At 41.3% G+C, this 15,487-nt stretch overlaps 3 protein-coding genes across 6 annotated transcripts; 2 read left to right on the top strand and 1 right to left on the bottom strand.

The window, feature by feature from the left end:
* Window positions 1-1,172: 1,172 nt before the first annotated feature.
* Window positions 1,173-6,403, top strand: LOC134876030 (RNA-binding protein 4B-like). Of its 4 annotated transcripts, XR_010167322.1 has the most exons (6): window positions 1,173-1,225; window positions 1,718-2,146; window positions 2,718-3,367; window positions 5,073-5,144; window positions 5,812-5,896; window positions 5,980-6,403. XR_010167322.1 is itself a non-coding variant. In XM_063900861.1 (4 exons), the coding sequence occupies exons 2-3, from the start codon at window positions 1,738-1,740 to the stop codon at window positions 3,344-3,346; spliced, it is 1,038 nt and encodes a 345-aa protein (XP_063756931.1). In that variant the 5' UTR covers window positions 1,173-1,225; window positions 1,718-1,737; the 3' UTR covers window positions 3,347-3,367; window positions 5,073-6,403. The 4 variants fall into 4 exon arrangements, 2 of the variants coding, with proteins under 2 accessions (XP_063756931.1, XP_063756932.1); XR_010167321.1 differs by having other exon boundaries at window positions 5,073-5,896; XM_063900861.1 differs by having other exon boundaries at window positions 5,073-6,403.
* A 1,386-nt stretch (window positions 6,404-7,789) lies between these two features.
* tifa (TRAF interacting protein with forkhead associated domain) lies at window positions 7,790-9,041 on the bottom strand. Its single transcript, XM_063900864.1, has 2 exons — window positions 8,899-9,041; window positions 7,790-8,643 (listed from the first exon to the last, which is right to left on the bottom strand). The coding sequence occupies exon 2, from the start codon at window positions 8,583-8,585 to the stop codon at window positions 7,995-7,997; it is 591 nt and encodes a 196-aa protein (XP_063756934.1). The 5' UTR covers window positions 8,586-8,643; window positions 8,899-9,041; the 3' UTR covers window positions 7,790-7,994.
* Window positions 9,042-10,816: 1,775 nt separating this feature from the next.
* LOC134876344 (RNA-binding protein 4B-like) lies at window positions 10,817-13,536 on the top strand. The gene is made up of 4 exons (XM_063901341.1): window positions 10,817-10,958; window positions 11,445-11,863; window positions 11,963-12,610; window positions 12,949-13,536. The coding sequence occupies exons 2-3, from the start codon at window positions 11,455-11,457 to the stop codon at window positions 12,592-12,594; spliced, it is 1,041 nt and encodes a 346-aa protein (XP_063757411.1). The 5' UTR covers window positions 10,817-10,958; window positions 11,445-11,454; the 3' UTR covers window positions 12,595-12,610; window positions 12,949-13,536.
* Window positions 13,537-15,487: the final 1,951 nt, after the last annotated feature.

Below are 15,487 nucleotides of genomic sequence, written 5' to 3'. Positions count from 1 at the left end.
CATCTTCTGAACAGTTTGTTCTTTTTAATATAGGCCTTAAGTAATGACACAGCAACCAGAACAACAGTCAGTTGAATGTTGCAAAGTTAAAATAAGTAAACACTCGCTAGTACAGTTTAAATCAATTCAAAAATAACCTGGGTACAAAAAAACTAATGGTTGTCTCTATTTTAAAGAATCATTTGAGTTTATAGAAGCATGAGGGAAGTCCAGCACACATTTCACAGTGAATAAGCAAGGTATTAAATGGAACAATTACAAAATGAGTACAGTACTTACTACTTGGTTTCTGTGGGGGTATTATACTACTCTCCCATCCTCTATGCACATTTTTTATGATCTATATATTATTGTTATGTTAATAGCATACTATTAGACTTTAGTAGAGCAGAATTATAATGTAGCTATACCATGTTTTTTCAAGGAGGGCATTAATGAAAGTTCATAAATACGTCCTTTATACAACAATGATGATTTTTAACTTTTCCAAATGAGAGCTACTCCTACTTCATCTTGGTCTTAAGTAAGATCATACATAATATTTTATATATATATATATATATATATATATATAAATCTGCAATAACTTCTTCTTTTTAAAGAAACAGAAGGGGGGAATTCAGATTGCAGAGGAGTTCTGCCCCCAAGTGGCCAAACAAAACAACAAAGAGATTACAAAGTCTGCTTTAAATTTGAATGAGGTTTCATTCAATAGATATGTTAAGTAATGCCACATGTTGAGATGTTAAGATGTGATGAGTCTCCCTTTTAAAACCTATTTCTAGGTTTTAGATGGGTTTCTATTCTTGTTCAGGGATTATAATTCACATGGACGTGATTAACCACTTACATTTGAATTGGTATCTATGTCCTTCAAACATGTCTTCCCACATCTTCTGCATTATCTGGGTATAAGAAAACAGGTAATACATGCTTATAACCAAATGAAAATCCTATGCGATTTTAGATAACCTATACACAGTGTAGTTATAGCATTTAGACGTTTGATTAAATTTAACTTTATACAAAACGAGTCTTACCAAACAAGCCATACCAAATACAAAGCCTTTTCCGCATAAAACCTGTCGTTATCCTTTTAACCAATCATAGTCCATACTTTTAAATGGACACGTTTATCCACCAATCACATCATTGCTTATACGCCTATTTCCATACCGTATCCGGTGGATCTTATCAGGCAGGAGTTTTCGACCGATCACGAGCTGTGAGTAGTTGCTCCTTCTTCAAATATACTCGTTTCTGATTGTATAAGGCCTGCATTTGTACAAGTCTTCAAACATAGCTTAAGATATTTGTTAATTGTTGAATGTAGTTCTATTTGCTTCTGTTCCACGAGAGAAATAGCTTGGAAGCTAATGCTAGCTCGCTAATGCGAGCCGGGCCTAGCAGCTCTGACCAGGAAGTGCAAACACGGAAACTTCCTCGACTAAAGGTTTTTCGTTTGAGCTGAATTTAAAGTCGTACCGTTTATGATTATACAACAAAAGTTATACTTTAGATACGAAGCTAAAGAGGCCTCTTGTTGACCTGTTTGGGCATTGTTTTTGCTGTGGTTGCCCTGACCCGACATGCGTCTCGATTACAAACTGTCTATATCCTGATGATGACGTGATAGATTCACCATTCCCTCGCACACTGGAGACTGTCTGTTATTACATACTGGCCTGTGGTTTATCATCCTGTCTCTCCCTTTTAGAGGATCACACTGGAGCAACTATGGTGAAGATTTTCATTGGGAACCTGTCTCAGCACACTGAGAAGGAGGACGTGGAAGCTCTCTTTACCAAATATGGCACTGTGACGGAATGTGCAAAGTACAAAAACTATGCCTTTGTCCACATGGATGACCGCAAGTCAGCCACCAAAGCCATCCGTGAGCTCCATCTCCATAAGCTGGATGGAAGGCCCATCAACGTGGAGCCCAGCAGAGGGAAGAACCAGGGCCCTGTGAAGCTCCACATAGCCAATGTAGAAAAGGGCTTTGATGATGAGCTGCGAGCCATGTTTGAAGAGTATGGCACGGTGAAAGAGTGCGCCATTGTCAAGAACTTTGCCTTTGTTCACATGGATAACTCTGATGAGGCCATGGATGCCATAAAGGGCCTGGATAACACAGAGTTCCAAGGTAAGTCAATATTCAACTCCATGCAGGTTAAGGAGTCATCTTGTCTTTGATGTCCTAACTAGGGATGTCACGATACCATACATTTGTTACTGATATTTACTGTATTTTCTGATGCCAAAGAAAAAACAATACATTTCATGTTCATAATTCACCCTCAAATACCTTTTTTACATTGTGAAAGCTGTATGTTTTTTTGACGCTTTTGGTTGAAAAACGACATTTTACAAACCTGCAGTTAAACATAGCAAAATAACGTTATTATTTGCCTTTGAGCAATATTATTTTTAGGCTAAATAGAGCCTGAACGCACCATAGTGACTTCATCGAACCTTGTTCCACCTCCCGCCTAACATGGCTAGCTCTCCTGTGCCGGCGAACTGTCAGGATAAAAGTACTGAGAGTTCGTACCTGGGACGCCATTAGTCTCTAGTGCTGGCGTTACAAGAAGTATAACACACTTTATAAAATATAGGCCTTGACTTTGCTCTTATGTATCGGTTTACTCGTGACATCCCTTGTCCATACTGTTTTGTACTTTAGATTTGAGGGACAATGATTTTCTCTCTCTCAGGAAAGCGCATACACGTTCAGATATCAAAAAGCAGACCCAAAGGTGGACCCGAGGAGGAGGACTATCCACCTCCGCCGAGCAGAGGAGGCTATTATCCCCCTCCACGCTACCTGGGGGAGAGGCCCGAGCCTCCGTACAGAGATCGCATGTCCGCGTACGCCCCTCCACCTCTGCCCCCGCCTCCCCCTCCCCCAAGACGGGCAACTTATCACGACCGCGGCTACGGCGAGCGAGACGACTACGCGATGGTGGATTACTACGAGAAATATAGAGCACGCCCCTACAGCCTGGGCGGATACGATGACAGGCGTTCCAGCGCCCCTCCTCCTCCGCCTCCTCCCTCGGCACTGGTAAGGGAACGTCTCAGTATGGGGTCCCATGACCCGTACGAGCGTCGTCCCCTCCCCCCTCCGTCCTACATGTCCAGAGATCGAAGCCCCATCAGGCGGGCCCCCCCGCCGCCTCCTCCATCAGCCGGTAATGGGTACTCCTACGAGCGCTCCCGGCTCTCCCCGCTGTCCAGGGCTCCCATGTACGCGCCTCAGATGTACGCAGCTCACCGCCCTAGGGACCCCTACGCAGAGAGAGGGCCGCCGCCACCACCCCCCCCCCGATATGCAGGCTACTAGACACCCGGGGTGTCATTCAAGGTGAGAACAGAGTGGATGGTAAATATCCTTGAAAAGAAAGTAAGCATGATGAAGAATCTGAAATAAATGTGCACCGAAAATGAATTTGACAGCTGACCCCGTTGAGGTAGAATCACCCTTTAAACCATCCCCATCAGCCACAGCTCTTAATTCCTGCTGATCTAGTCCAGACCAATATACAGAAACTAAACCCTTGCTGACAGAATCCTCAAATACTGCTGCTCTAACAACAAAGATCAGTCTTGCGCGAGTAAAACCCGCTCCTTGACATGTGTGGTGTGCTCTCTTCCCAGGTTTAGAATATTGCAAGACCGTCGTCGTCGTCTGCTGATGCACGTGGCGCTATACACCCCCCTCGTCTTTGGCGGATTGCGTTGCGTTCGCCTGAGCCGTACTGGAAGATACTGTTTTGCAGACAGCCCCGTACTTAAAATCATTTGATTCCATGTCTACAGTTCACATAATCTTCTGAGCTGTTGATGCCTTTTCTTTTCCTCTGCTTGTTTTACTGTTTAGATCCCTCAAATGTTTTCAGAATAGGATGCTGGCCTATGTGCCTAGTCTATTTCAGTGTGACGGAGTACTGTTAATGCCAAAAGTCCTCTGCTGTTCAGTTTTTCTAAATGGATATGAACAACTGTGAGATCTTTTTTTTATAACAAGGGAAGACCTTTTAAATGTAATATACATAGTCTTTGAGATCAATACCATTGCTCTCAGACTAAGGTTGTTGCTTATTTACAAAATATTCATCAAATAAGAATACAAGATCAGTGTAGAGTTGCTTTTTAATCCTTATACTTGGTGTGGCAGGTTGTACGGTAATCTTTCAGATTTGCGGCAAATGTTAGCATGACGAATCAAAAGTTCCATGGTGGTTTTGTTCTTTTTTGTGTTAAATTTTCTTGCGAAAATAGATTCTAGACAACCATTATGTATGATTTGATTTACTTTACAAGTTGCTTTTTATTTGATCGCTTTTTAATAAACAAGTTAAACCAAAAACTACGTTCTAACTGTCAAATTATTCCTTGTGCGGTAGGCTTTCAAGTCTAATGGCTCGGCAGGAATTCTAAGTAATACCCAGGCGTTAAACTCCTAACACGCTTCAGCTTCACACCCTTGAGTTACGGGCTTAACACATGGTAGGTAGTGTTTGGTCAGCCCTGTTCAAACACATCAAAAGGGATGAAACAGTCAGCGTTTGTTATTGAAGCACTCGGTATGCTTTCAATTGAAATCATGAGTGGATTACTGTCTGCTTGATCAACATTTCTTTGTGCCGCTGTTCCCTGACATTGTCAAAGTCAATTGATACCTTCTTTAGTCGTTGTCACTGAAAAATACATGTGCAAACTCAGCAAAAAGTACATTTTCCCCTTAATACCCTTTAATTTATTACAGCTAAGGAAATGTGGCTGTCGACAAACCCTGGATGGATTAAAAGGCGGCGACACCCAATGTTCTCAGACTGCGTCCCCCTGCTTTTACACATCATGACAATTTCCTTTGCCTACCATCTGCTAAGCTAATTGGTGGTTTTCCTATAAATAGACCTATAATTAATTTTGCGATGGCACAATTACTCATTCTTCATTTGTCATTTAGTTCCCACTACATGCTCCTCAACATGAATGACCTTGTATTTGTATGTGCTACAATTTGCATGCAGTCTTGGTATTCTTAGTATTTTTGCTCTTTGTAGGTTGTTAGACTATGCAGGAGACGCCAGCTCAGGGTAAGTCCTCCTCTGAAGATGAGCAGCAGCCATTGCAAAGGTAGGTAATGTTTCATCTATATTTCAAAACACCACTAATGCAATAAATGTGGTTTTGCATTTATACTGCAATGTTTTCATGCTGTAAGACACTGTCTCTCAAATGGGTGTACGTGGAGTTCGCATAGGGTGTACAAGATTCTTTAAAATATTCATTAAAAAAAATTAATAATATAATAAATGTAATTATTATAATTTGATAATGATCATTGACGTTAAAACAAATGTAAATGAACTTCTTTAATTTTATATATTTCCCTTTTGAACGCAATTGGTAACTGCTGTAAGCCGTCAAGTCCTTAAACAAAAAAAAATCCTTTTAGGAAGTAATTTTAAAATATTTCAAATGTAGCATTCCATTTTTTGTATAGTAAAGCTGACACTGATGTCGCAGTACTTTCTTGTACCTTTTTTAAGTAGGCTTTTTCTGCGAAGGTAGAATGCATTGCACTTGATGAATTGGCTGAAACAAGATTTAAAGAGGTTTGATAAACTAGAATAAGTTAGACTTTTTAAAAGAATGTCAAATCTGGAAAACATTGTATTGTAAGAAATTAGTTTTGCTTCTTACCAAAGTCTTTAAGTCACCGAAACACATTTTTTCTTACATTGTTGTTACATCACCCTGTGTATGAGGTAATGAATCACTGACCTTGTGTCTGTCTGTAGGCCTGTTCCTGCTCTGTGTGTCGGACAGCAGTTTTGCGTCTGGAGCTGGTAAAAGATGAGATCACACAGCCCTGAAGGCAAAGGTAAAGCAGTCTGAGTTCCTTATGAATTTGAAAACAAGACGTGTCTAGTTTGAGATCTCGAGTAAAGTGTCTGTTTTTTCCAGGAGGGGGTTTTAAAACTCCAGGGATAGTTCGGTCCATATGTTGGTGAGCTGTAGGGATTTTCCAGTCCTTGGGAAAACCTGCTTGGGAACTTCTTTGGCCCCTGCAGTTCATGACACCAAAACACAAGTTTGATGGAAAATTCAAATCAATCCTATTTTCTTATTAAGGCAAGAACTCTCAAAGTTGACGAAGAGCTAATCTGTCCCATATACAGTACTCCTCTAACCAGCCCTTTTGACCTAGGTTTTAAATTGTGACACTGTCCAAATGCCCTGAAATGTTCACTTGAAACCATTGCATGGCCTTAAACACAACTTTTTTATTACTCTTTTCTTCATATTCATGTATTTTCTGGTTATTTATTAACATGTTTTCTTTCCAGTATGAGAAGTTTACATGTGTAAATAAAAACTTTTCTCCCAAGTCGGAAATTATAGTCGTTTTATTTAATCAACCTTGCCTCTTTGAAACAATGTAGAACAACAATTTTTCCTAAAGTGGGATATATGAACAGACGGTATAATTCACAGGTTTTCCTCAACTGAACTGTGATGTCATACCCTCCAAAAACAGTCTCAATGTGAATACATTGTGGTGAAAATGTCTTTAGTTTTTTTATCCCACTTGACCTGTCACTTTAGATTTGGAAATGTCCCGTTCCTGATCAGACTTGAAGATGTGCTTGTTCAGCAATGGTTGATATAATACATCATGAGCGAGAAAAATGACTATCATACAAATCAAAAATACTGACACTGGGTGAAAGGCAGAACACATCCTGGGCTAGTGGCAAGCCGACGACAGTAAAAAAAGTCAAAGTGAATCATCCCACATCTGAAGAATGAGAAGTGTCTTTTTTTCTATTCCCTTTTCGTTTCTGAGGTCGATTGAGGTTTCCGCTCTGCACACTCCCTTCTTGGGTTTATTGCAGTTTCCAGAAATCATGGGCAGTGTCATCATTGTTATGGTGCTAATGCCTCAGACAGAGATTACTTTTTATCACTTTGCATACCTGTCATTCCTGAGAAACACTGCTTGTAAATGCAATAAAATAGGATAAGGATTCTCAATCAGAACTGACTTTGTTGTAAGACTTTAAAAAACTCTCCCGACCCAACCCAAACAGGGTCCATGACTCAAGCTGGTGTTAGCCAGCTGAAGGAAATATTATCTGATTGCTATAATGCAGTTAAAAAAAATAATACACCTTGACCCATGCATCAAGGTTAAGATCTCCTCTAAAGTTAGTGGTGGAAAGTAGCCTATATTTACTCAAATGCTGTACATGTCAAAATAACTTTATGTGACATGTAAATAGTGTACATTTTAATTCACTGTATTTATTTGAAAGCTACAGTAACATAAAGCATAATATTAAACTACTGCTTTAACTTTAATGTGCCAGGAAACCAAATCCTACATTTTATATTCTACAATAATATTAAGCAGAGAAAAAGTACATATTTCTGATCTAATTGAACTATTCTTGGTGAAATGTAGATGTATTACTCATAATTTGATGTCTTCGTATAGTTTGACATGCTGTAAGTAAAGAAAACTTCATTATACATTCTTAACAATTGAGTGAAACAAAGTGAAGAGAAAATACAAAAGGTTCCGAGAACTTTGTGCTAAAGAAGGATACATTTCCATTATGTTAGTTTTTCCCAGGATCTCAAACTGACATGTGAAACCAAATTTATCAAATGCAAATCTGGACGAACCTGTTTCTAATCAGTTATATGTTAACTCCGCTTTGTGTTCAGGTAACAGTGCTGTATGAGGGTAGTGACATCTTTCATAACACCGTTTAACAAAAACAGACTTTAATATGCAAAAAAAGAAAGTATGAACAAAGAGGAATAAGAAGGCATTTTAAAAGTAGATATTGTATTAAAATCACAGCTTTGGGGAGGGTATAGGGCGTAGAATAATAATATGGTTTCACATTACAAAGAGGGATCCAGTCCAAGCATGCCAATATATCAATGACACAGCAGTTTGTGTCTCTACCTCATGAATAACATATGGCAGTCTCGTCCGTCTCAAGAGGGCCAATTATTCTGAGTTCCCCTGGCAAACTGTTTGTAATAAATGACCCTGTATCCAAGACGGGGGTTATGCTAGGCACACAGGCGCAAGTCTCTCTGGATGGAGGCACTGTCAGGACTTCAAACTCCACCTCGAAGCTGGCCTTGGCCTCGCCGGAGTCCCGGATGATCAGCATCTCGTACTCTCCGAACCGGATCAGGGCTTTGTCCGGGAGATCAATTTTTTCAAGGAAGTCCAACGCTGAGCTGTTCACAGACAGCCGGGCCTTCTGGCTCAGGTTCTGGATGGTGAACAGCATGCCAGGGCTCTTGGCTGTGTGGTAGGCTTGGAGGGCCAGCTGTTTGCGGGACACCCGGTTGTCGAGCAGGGCGACGGTGCAGGCTTGGCCGTCACGCCCCAGCCTGAAAGGGTCCTCTGCTGGGTGCTTGCTTCTTTTCCCCAGAGGGATGAGCTCGTAAAGGCCCTTAGAACTCTGCTGAGGGTGGTACAGCTTGATGTGGAGACAAGGGAGGAGGTCCTCCTCTGTCTCCAATTGCTGGGACACGTTCATCATGGATAATGAACAGACCAAGAGAAAGTGGATTGACCTGTGAACTTTGGGTGATAAAAGGCTGTGGGACAGAAAACAGAAATATAAGGCGAGATCAAGTGGTTTGCAAAAAACATAGGCCACTTTCAGACTTTGAGAAACTGACCTTGTTCACTTTCTGTCTGACATTTTATGGATTTCATAGAAAACAATAAGCGATAACAATCAACAATCACATCATACGAACAATCCAAGATAACACTTAAACCGTTAGTTGCATCCCATGTCAACTAGTTTAATTTGCATTTACAATCACAGTTCTAGGTCTCGGCCTTACCTGAATGTCGATTTTTTTAATGATAAGAAACAGAAAAATGCCAATCAAATCAAGTTTAAGGCACTCCGAGGAATCTAACTGTGCTGGCGCTGAGAGAACAGGAAGCCTCCTGCCCGTCTCTGCAAGCTGTTCTTCTCTTATGAGTTTCGTCATTCTCACAAGACACAGAGCAGTGCTGCGTTCAAGTGCAAGTTCGTAAAACGTATTGTTCCAAAGCAATGAAGGGGGAAAGTTTTATTTCAATTTCTGCTCGTAAGGTTAGCATGTACGTTTTTGCTGGGAAATAGGTTAACATTTTAGCCAACTTTTCAGCCTAACAACACATTTCCACGTTCACACACTAGCACACTATGTACATTTCTACAGGTGAATGATCCATTTCAAGTCATTACCTCCAGCGTTAAAATGAATCGGTTAACTAATTAACAGAACATTTATTAACATGTAAGTGGTCTGAAATGTAGTTTTTAGACTGTTACTCTGTAAGAATAGTAAATATAGTAAGAATCAAATGAAAATGCAACCTTCCAGGTCAACTTCTGCAGTTGCGAAATGTTTAAAGGCATATTATATGACGACTGTTTATTGGAAAAATATTAGAACAGCATTCTATAATAAAATACATCATTGCATGGGTACTTTAAATGACTGTACTGAATGTCCCATTAGCCCTATACAATTGCATTTAAACATCTTCTCTCTACCTCCTGCTAACTTTGTAAATATGTTTTTCTCTTTGTTTTGGCATGTTGTTCTCTAATTTACCATCCATAGATGAGCTCCTGAATGTAGCGTTTAAGCACTGGAATTTCCGTTGATGAAACTTGAAACAGAAAGTAAGTACAGTCTGGTGTCATTACTTTGTATCTGCCAGGCACGAACACTGCCAAGCATCGGGAAACTACACCCTGTATTACACATCAACACAATCTGAGAAGTACTTACTTGCATTCCTATGCACCATTTTACTAAACATAAGCAGTAAAAGATTGATGATTATGGTAAATATAAATAAGGCACAAGGTGAGTTATTACTAAACTTGGACTGGGATGTAGGTTACTGGAAGGGCACCAAACCAATTTAGTTTAAATACTTACTGTAGAACTATTAATTTCCTTATTAATAAAATAAACTGAATCAAAATCAAGGCAGCACCGAGAACAAATAGTTATAAAACAATTGTAAGCAATGTACATAATACAAAATTAATACTAGGCAATCACAGCCTTTCAAAGCTTACATAAAAACACAATACAAATGAAAATATGACTTATTTTTCAAATACCAGTACTAATTTATTGTATCAGCGAGTGTTTGTCGCGTGATATTGACAAAGTGTACAAATATTTCAATAACTTTTAAAACCATGTTAATCACAATCAGAATATCTTCATTAGTCCCACAGAGGGGACATGTACATTGTTACAGTAAAAGTAAAGTGGCAAAATATTAAAATATCAATTAAGAGACATGCATAAAATATTATACAAATTACAACTAACAAAAGTACCCAGCCAGGTGGACAACATGAGCAAGGTAGCAGTGTTATTAAAAAGATAAAATAAGTGGATACTGAAAAAACGTTGACTTGAATTGAATGTATTATTTCAACAGATTTCACATAACTGTATTACGTAAGTTGAAAGCAATACCCCGAACAAATCTAAGGTTGAACTTATTATTATTGCTCTCAACTTACCTAATACAGTTATGTGAAATGTATTGACATAATAAATTAAAGCCAACATTTCAGTTTTTTCACTGTAGCATGTGTTGTGCTAGCAGCCAGAGAACAGTAGTCAAAGTAGAACTATATTAGTTGGAAACTCTTTTTTATTTTTTTCCCTTATACACGAATTACAATGATTTGTAAACACAATCCATAAAACCCCAATGGCTTGCATATCCTCCTGGACGCTGGGGGGCGCTGTGGTGGTGATTCGGCAGTAATGGCGAAACAAAGAAGAAAGAAAGCTAAATACAAAACCCAAACGGAAGCATTAGAGGAAAGATCCTGAAACGGGTTTGAAGTCTTTGTCGAGGTCGCCCGGTATAAAAGGTAACATAAAGCCTTAATGAAAAGCTGCTCGATATAAACAGCAGACTAAATATATATTATAATCTATCGTCTGCAGTCACCTTTACTTTGTGTGTTAATATGGAGAACGGTGCTTTGTGTAATGGCGTGGCTAGAAAGCTAACCACAGCTAGCACTAGCAAATTTGCTAAAGCAAGACCAGTAGTTGTGTTTAGACCTAAACCATGCATAGCTTTATAGCGACACAGCTCATAGAAACGTTTCATGTTAAATTAAGTTCGATAACTCCTGTCAAATAACCAGTAAATGTAGAATTGCTGCCTTGGTTAATGGGGGGTTATCCATTTTGCAATGCAATGGCCTACTTAATTTACCTCTGGGACTTGTGTCAAAGAAAAGGAGTAAGGCATACTGTGTAACAATGACTACTTGGTGTAAAATGTAATGTAATGTTATGTTTTTTCATCCCTCCTCCCTATTTCCATTTGTTTATTTGCTCTGAGACAGCTCTTTAACAATGGTGAAGATTTTTGTGGGGAACCTCCCCCGAGAGGCAGACCAGGAGGAGATCAAGGCTCTCTTCACCCAGTACGGCACGGTCACAGAATGTGCAATCATCAAGAACTACGCCTTCATCCACATGGATGACCGCAAGGCTGCCACTAAAGCCATCAAGAATCTGCACCTGTACAAGCTTCACGGCACACCGATCAACGTGGAGGCCAGCCACGGGAAAAACCAGGGATCTGTCAAACTGCATGTGGCTAATGTAGAAAAGGGAGCTGATGACGAGCTCCGGGCTCTCTTTGAAGAGTACGGCACAGTCTCAGAGTGTGCTGTCGTCAAGAATTTTGCTTTTGTACACATGTCCAACTCTGATGAGGCCATGGATGCCATCAAGGGACTGGACAATTCTGAATTTCAAGGTAATGCACAATTTAAAAAATAGTAAGGCTGTTGTTGTCTCACTTTAAATCTGGGTATTCAAATCGTTTTTTCTTTATTGTTTTTTTCTTCGTATTTAGGCAAACGCATCCATGTCCAGATTTCTAAGAGCCGACCCAGACACGACGAACGGGATGACTACCCCCCTCCTCCCCCAGACAGGGGAGGCTATTGGCCTCCTCGTTATCCAGGAGAGAGGCATGAGCCTCCCCCTCCGCCTAGCTACATGAGAGGGCGCCTCAGCCACCTACCCCCAGGTTACCCCGCTCCTCCTCTGCCACCCCCTCCCCCTAGACGTGCTGTTTATCCCGAGCGCCCCTATGAGGGTGAGAGGGACAGATATGGTGTTGTAGATTACTACGAGAAGTACAGAGCCCGTCCGTATGGCATCCCCTCATACGAGGACCAACGTGGTGGCGCCCCTCCTCCCCCTCCCCCTCCAGCCGTCGTCCGAGACCGCCTTATGACCTCGTCGCTCGACCCGTATGACCGTCGCCCCCTCCCACCTCCTCCGTCCTCGTACTACGCCCGAGATCGCAGTCCCCTAAGGAGAGCGCCTAGCGCACCAATGCCCCCCGCCAGTAATGGCTACTCCTACGAGCGCTCCAGACTCTCTCCCGTTTCCCGGGTCCCAGCATACGGAATTCCACGCGCCAGGGACCCCTACGCAGAACGGCTGCCTCCGCCACCGCCTGCACGCTACGCTTATTAAGCCCTGGCATGTTAAGGTGAGAATAGGCCTGAGGTAGACTGGTTTTTGTCTTAAATTCGGCCCTGAACAGGCAGAGGCTGTCTCCAGATCTTGTAGGGAAAACAAGGTTTGAGAAAGCATGCGTAGAAGGTGCCTTTCACCAACATGTCAATTTGTTGGTAATGCATAACTTGCTGATCAGCTAGTTTCAGTTTAAATGTGTGGCATCATCCGGAAAAGAGAGAGGTCTCAGTCTGGGATCTCTGAGGAGAACGACTCGAGAAGCAGAACTCCACGTCGATAACTCGGAAGGAACCACGTGCTTTGAGACAACACTTGCAGACGCTTCATTTGTTTCATCTGCTCTTTTTTCAGGATCGTCGTCCGACTGCGTCGCCGCTCGCCGCCTCCTGATGCTCGTGACACTATCCTCTTCCCGCCTGTGGCTGAGCGCGTTGCGTTCTACTGCGATGTTCACAGGAGGAAAGGAATTGCCGACGTCCACGTCTGTTTTTAGTATTTTGGGACAGTTTTTACTCGCTTTACTCCTCCCTGATTGTTTTAGTTTCTTACTGTGCTGTAGCATTTTTTTATGCTTGACGTATATGATTTAGGCGGAGTTTTTTTTATTTGTACTTTAACGTTAAAAGTATAGTATTCTGATGTTGTGTGTGACCTTAGAGAGCTGAATACTTTCAGCAGCAGTCTAGGCGATACTTGTGTAAATCTGTAGATTTAACTGAACTGTATCATGTTTGGTATTAAATCTAATCTGCACGTTTGTTCCATTGTGTTACGCTTACCAATCGCAAAAAAACAAAGCTCCATATGGCGTTGCTGAACATTTTCTAACTGCTAAAACAAATGTAATAGAATTATGTTTAAAGAAAATTTTCCGCAAGGCGTTCACATAAACCTGTCCATTGTCGAACCTTGTTTTTAATAAACGGAATTGTGCAGTAATGTTGTCCACATGTGCCCGAAATAATGCCCAGCGCTTAAACAACCATCACTATAACCGCTTCAAATGATTCGACTCCTCATTCTTAAAATAATCAGCTCCAAATAATAATCAGTTTATTATGTCACGTAAAACAAACTTGATAAAATCGTCACGCTGATTAAAGAAATATCTTTCTACCTTTCTGAAATGCTAAAACTTTCATCATTCATGACTTAACCTGTCCCCTTCAGTGCCCAAACTGAAACTTGTTCACTTGGAGTAACACAGAGCACAGAGGCTGCTGGAGACCTGCAGAGGCTACAGGTAAGTCCAGGGCTTTAAGGACAACGGGAGAATAAAATACTGATAGCACATGCTCACGTTGAACTCTATATTTCTAGTTTAGGCCTATTTACTACAGAGGTTTGTACTAGTGTTAGTTGGTTATTGATAGCTGTAAATCTGCTCTATATCACCAGTGTTGGGGGGGGGGGGGGGGGGGGGGGGGGAGCTTCTTTCTTAGACACTGCCAGCTAGTTGAACACTTCAAATCCAGTAAGTTTTGAAATTGCAAATAAGAGAGGCATGTTTTAGTTTAGCTTGGAATGAGTTCAGTTTGATTTAATGACTTGAAACACAGAGGTTTTACATTTTTAGAACTCCAGAAAACATGAACTCAATTAAACAATACAATGGATTTGCAACAGTAGCTGATTTTACACAATTTTGATTATAGTTATTTGCATTGTATTGCTGTTTTGGAAACTGACCTGCATGAATAAAGTACTTCAAACAATGACATGGAGTTTCTGTTAATGAATGTTATTTATTGTGTTTTGTATTTTATTGAGTTTCTGATCAAGGGATTTTCATTTTACCCGTGTTATTCCACATTGGAGATCTTACATTAAATTATCCCAGGTGTAAATAATGACATTAACGATGGCTGAACTCCATTTAGTGTAATGACTAACACTTGTGACCGGCCTCAGGTGGTCAGAGTGGGGGGAGGTGTAACTTCAGGACCTGACCCTCAACACGGGCACCCCCTAGGGGTGCGTTCTGAGTCTACTGCTCTACAACATCTATACACATGACTGTAAAGCCTCCAGCAGTTCAACCTCCATCATCAAATTTGCCGATGACACCGTGATGCTGGGTCTTATCACCGACAACAACGAGCAGGGCTACCTGAACCACGTGGCAGACCTGGCACTGTGGTGTCAGACCAACAACCTTTGCCATAAATGTCATCAACACTAAGGAAATGGTGGATTTCAGGAGGAAGCAGAGCAGTGGGCTCATCATAAGTGGAGAACCTGTGGAGATGGTCCCCAGTTTTAAATAGGCCTACCAAGGGGTGCGCCTCAACCAGGACCTCTCATGGTCGCTGCATACAGAGCACCTGGTCTCCAAATCAAGGCGGCGGCTGAGGAAGTTCAAGGTCTCCCCCTCCATCCTGAAGACCTCTTCTACTCCGCAGCCGTCGAGTGCATCCTCACAGGCTGCATCACAGCCTGGTATGGAAGCTGCACTGCACAGGGTGCACTCGGCAGAGCGAACCATTACGTCCTCCCTCCCCACCCTGGAGGACACATACAGCAAGAGGGTGATAGCGAGAGCCAGGAAAATCAAGCAAGACGCCTCCCACCCAAATACTGGCCTTTTCACCCTGCTGCAGATGCATACGCTGCCTCAAAGCTAGGACAGAGACCGAGGAGGAGCTTCTTTCCACAGGCGGTGAGACTGCTCAACTCCGGTGGACTATAACTGGCACTCTTGCACTTTGCATAATAGCTGCACAAATTTCTAGTCACTTTTCTACATTTTAATCTACATTTATTGACACTTTTTCTTATTTGATCGTTTTTTATAGCATTACCTCTTTAAGGAATGTCTGTTTTAAACTATTATGACCTATCAGGTTCCAGTAATTTGCACAGTGACAGACAGAAGGATGGCCCCCTTTTA

Source organism: Eleginops maclovinus, chromosome 14, assembly GCF_036324505.1.
Source record: "Eleginops maclovinus isolate JMC-PN-2008 ecotype Puerto Natales chromosome 14, JC_Emac_rtc_rv5, whole genome shotgun sequence".
Taxonomy (NCBI): domain Eukaryota; kingdom Metazoa; phylum Chordata; class Actinopteri; order Perciformes; family Eleginopidae; genus Eleginops; species Eleginops maclovinus.
This window is presented reverse-complemented; position numbering and strand designations above follow the sequence as displayed.

Excerpts from the sequence above, each read along its gene's own strand:
- LOC134876344 (XM_063901341.1), top strand. The coding sequence starts at position 11,455 with ATGGTGAAGATTTTTGTGGGGAACCTCCCCCGAGAGGCAGACCAGGAG. Across the intron at positions 11,864-11,962 it reads GGACAATTCTGAATTTCAAG|GCAAACGCATCCATGTCCAG; the intron begins GTAATGCACAAT and ends CTTCGTATTTAG.
- tifa (XM_063900864.1), bottom strand. The coding sequence starts at position 8,585 with ATGATGAACGTGTCCCAGCAATTGGAGACAGAGGAGGACCTCCTCCCT.
- LOC134876030 (XM_063900861.1), top strand. The coding sequence starts at position 1,738 with ATGGTGAAGATTTTCATTGGGAACCTGTCTCAGCACACTGAGAAGGAG. Across the intron at positions 2,147-2,717 it reads GGATAACACAGAGTTCCAAG|GAAAGCGCATACACGTTCAG; the intron begins GTAAGTCAATAT and ends TCTCTCTCTCAG.